Genomic DNA, 2,239 nt, shown 5'->3' on the forward strand with positions numbered 1-2,239 from the left:
AACATATGAAACAGGAAAAGACCGCCGTGTAATCCATTTATTTCAACAAAGTAACTGTATTCTGAATACCACATTTTTAAACGGTAACTGTAACAGAATACAGTTAGTCATATTTCGTATTTTAAATACGTAACGGCAGACCGTTTTCATCTTAGAAAATAAAATAATGTCAAAAAGGGAATGAAAGTTTAACTGATTGAAAGACATATGGATCTGATAGATGGGATTATGTAAAAAGCTGAATACAACACAACAAGCTGTCTGCACACCAAGTAAAAAGTGTAATGCAGCACTTCACATCCGGGGCGCTTATCTAATTTCATGACCTGGCTCAGGTTTATAAAAAAACAAAGCGGCTTCAAATGCCACGTCTTCTGTTACAGAGGCTCGTTCTCTTGTGGTTTTTGCATCTAGTGCGGCAACAGTGCTAACCACCGTGCTGCCCCCCACGATATGATATTAATCCAATATTTCACTCACGTTGCGATATTATTGCATTTTTTAACAATTTACAATCTGCTGCTATCAGCCTGTGAATCTGTTGGTAATTACATGCAATACGTCTCTGCAGCCACTAACTGATAAACTGTCAAAGATCACATATCTGCTGCTGTCTTCATGGAAACAAAGTCACATCTAACTATTACATTTGCACTCAGTAACCGTCCTGTTCTATAGGAATATTACCCGAATACAACAATAATTTGTTTAGTTAAATATCGATATTTGGTGTCACTGCCACCTCAAACATTGCAATACTATGCTGTATCGATTTTTTTTTACCTGGTCAAACATGCATTCAATATGGTCACTGTTTAATCAAGTAGGCTGTTTATTTTGTTCAGGTTTACTCATCAAGCAACAATTCTGACCTGATAATGGTGTCAAAGCGGTCAATCACCGGGCCAAGCTCCAAGCCTTTGAGAATGCCTCCATTTCCCATGACCACACAGCGCTGACATTTCCCTGCAGCCTTCTCAGGCTGTGGTGAGTCTGAGGCTGGTAGCTGCAGAGAGAAATTCACACTATTACATCTGTGCTCTGAAAAAGACTGATGCACAGGCGCACAAGTCCGTGGCTTACCACTGACTTGTGGTATATACGTGCATTCAGCTGCAGTGGTATATGTTCTGCATAGTGTAAACCAGGGGTGTCGAACTCCAGGCCTCGAGGGCCGGTGTCCTGCAGGTTTTAGATCTCACCCTGGGTCAACACACCTGAGTCACCTGATTAGTTCATTACCAGGCTTCTGGAGAACTTCAACACATGTTGAGGAAGTAATTTAGCCATTTAAATCAGCTGTGTTGGATCAAGGACACATCTAAAACCTGCAGGACACCGGCCCTCGAGGCCTGGAGTTCGACACCTGTGGTGTAAACGGAACACAAAAAAATAAGAGGAACACTTTCTAGCGAGAGTACGTCAAGTCAAGTGACGTCATTTAAACTTTTGGGATACTGATGTGATCAGTGAAGCAGCAGAGGGGGTTGTTAATTACTTTCAGCTGCTCTTAATGAAATTAACAACAGGTGCTCCAGGGGAACAAAAAGACAACTGCAGGAGCAAGAGTGGTTCCACAGGTGGAGGCGCTCACATGTTTTCCCTCCTTATCTCTTCTCACTAGTTAGCTAGTTTTGCATTTGGATAAGATCAGTTTCAGGACACCAGCCATTGTCTCACTGCATGCAAGCACGTTGGGGCCATGCAAACTACTGAGGATCATTTTGAGTTGCTTAGCTGCTGCATCTTTTTTTTCCACTTTCATTTTTGGGTGTGTCTTTGAATTCAGCCCTCTGTAGGTTGATCATTTTCATCCCCCACCCTACTGAGAAGTGTTTATTATTTTTTGAGCAGTGGAAATCACTCAGATACTGAAGGATCTTAACCCCCCCGCCCAAAAAACAAAAAAACCAAAAAAACCTGCATTCACCAGTTTTTGCAGTTCTGCTACTTTGCTCTGAAGACCTCTGAACCCAAACGGCGGAGGATACAAGAAAAGGTCATCGTTCAGCGGTTCATCTTTCCACAGGAAGGGCTGGACATTGTGACTGGAAGCAGGGAGATGAGTTAACAAGCTCTGTCTGGTGTTGCCAGGGCGACACTGACTCTCTAAGACTCTCTGCACATATTCATGCACCAGCTGCAGGAAGAAGAAAGGAAAGCCAGTGTTGGGAAGATTACTTTTAAAATGTATTCCACTACAGATTACAGATTACATGCCCCAAAATGTATTTTGTAA

At 42.3% G+C, this 2,239-nt stretch overlaps 1 protein-coding gene across 1 annotated transcript in view; it reads right to left on the bottom strand.

The window, feature by feature from the left end:
* Window positions 1–2,239, bottom strand: part of st3gal5 (ST3 beta-galactoside alpha-2,3-sialyltransferase 5) — a gene marked incomplete in the record, with an annotated part of 31,273 nt that overhangs the window by 3,682 nt on the left and 25,352 nt on the right. The window contains 2 exon segments of the mRNA XM_005944292.3: window positions 873–1,006; window positions 1,931–2,140. Coding sequence (XP_005944354.2) covers window positions 873–1,006; window positions 1,931–2,140 — 344 coding nt within the window.

Source organism: Haplochromis burtoni, unplaced genomic scaffold (assembly GCF_018398535.1).
Source record: "Haplochromis burtoni strain Fernald_Lab_line unplaced genomic scaffold, NCSU_Asbu1 Contig_399, whole genome shotgun sequence".
Taxonomy (NCBI): domain Eukaryota; kingdom Metazoa; phylum Chordata; class Actinopteri; order Cichliformes; family Cichlidae; genus Haplochromis; species Haplochromis burtoni.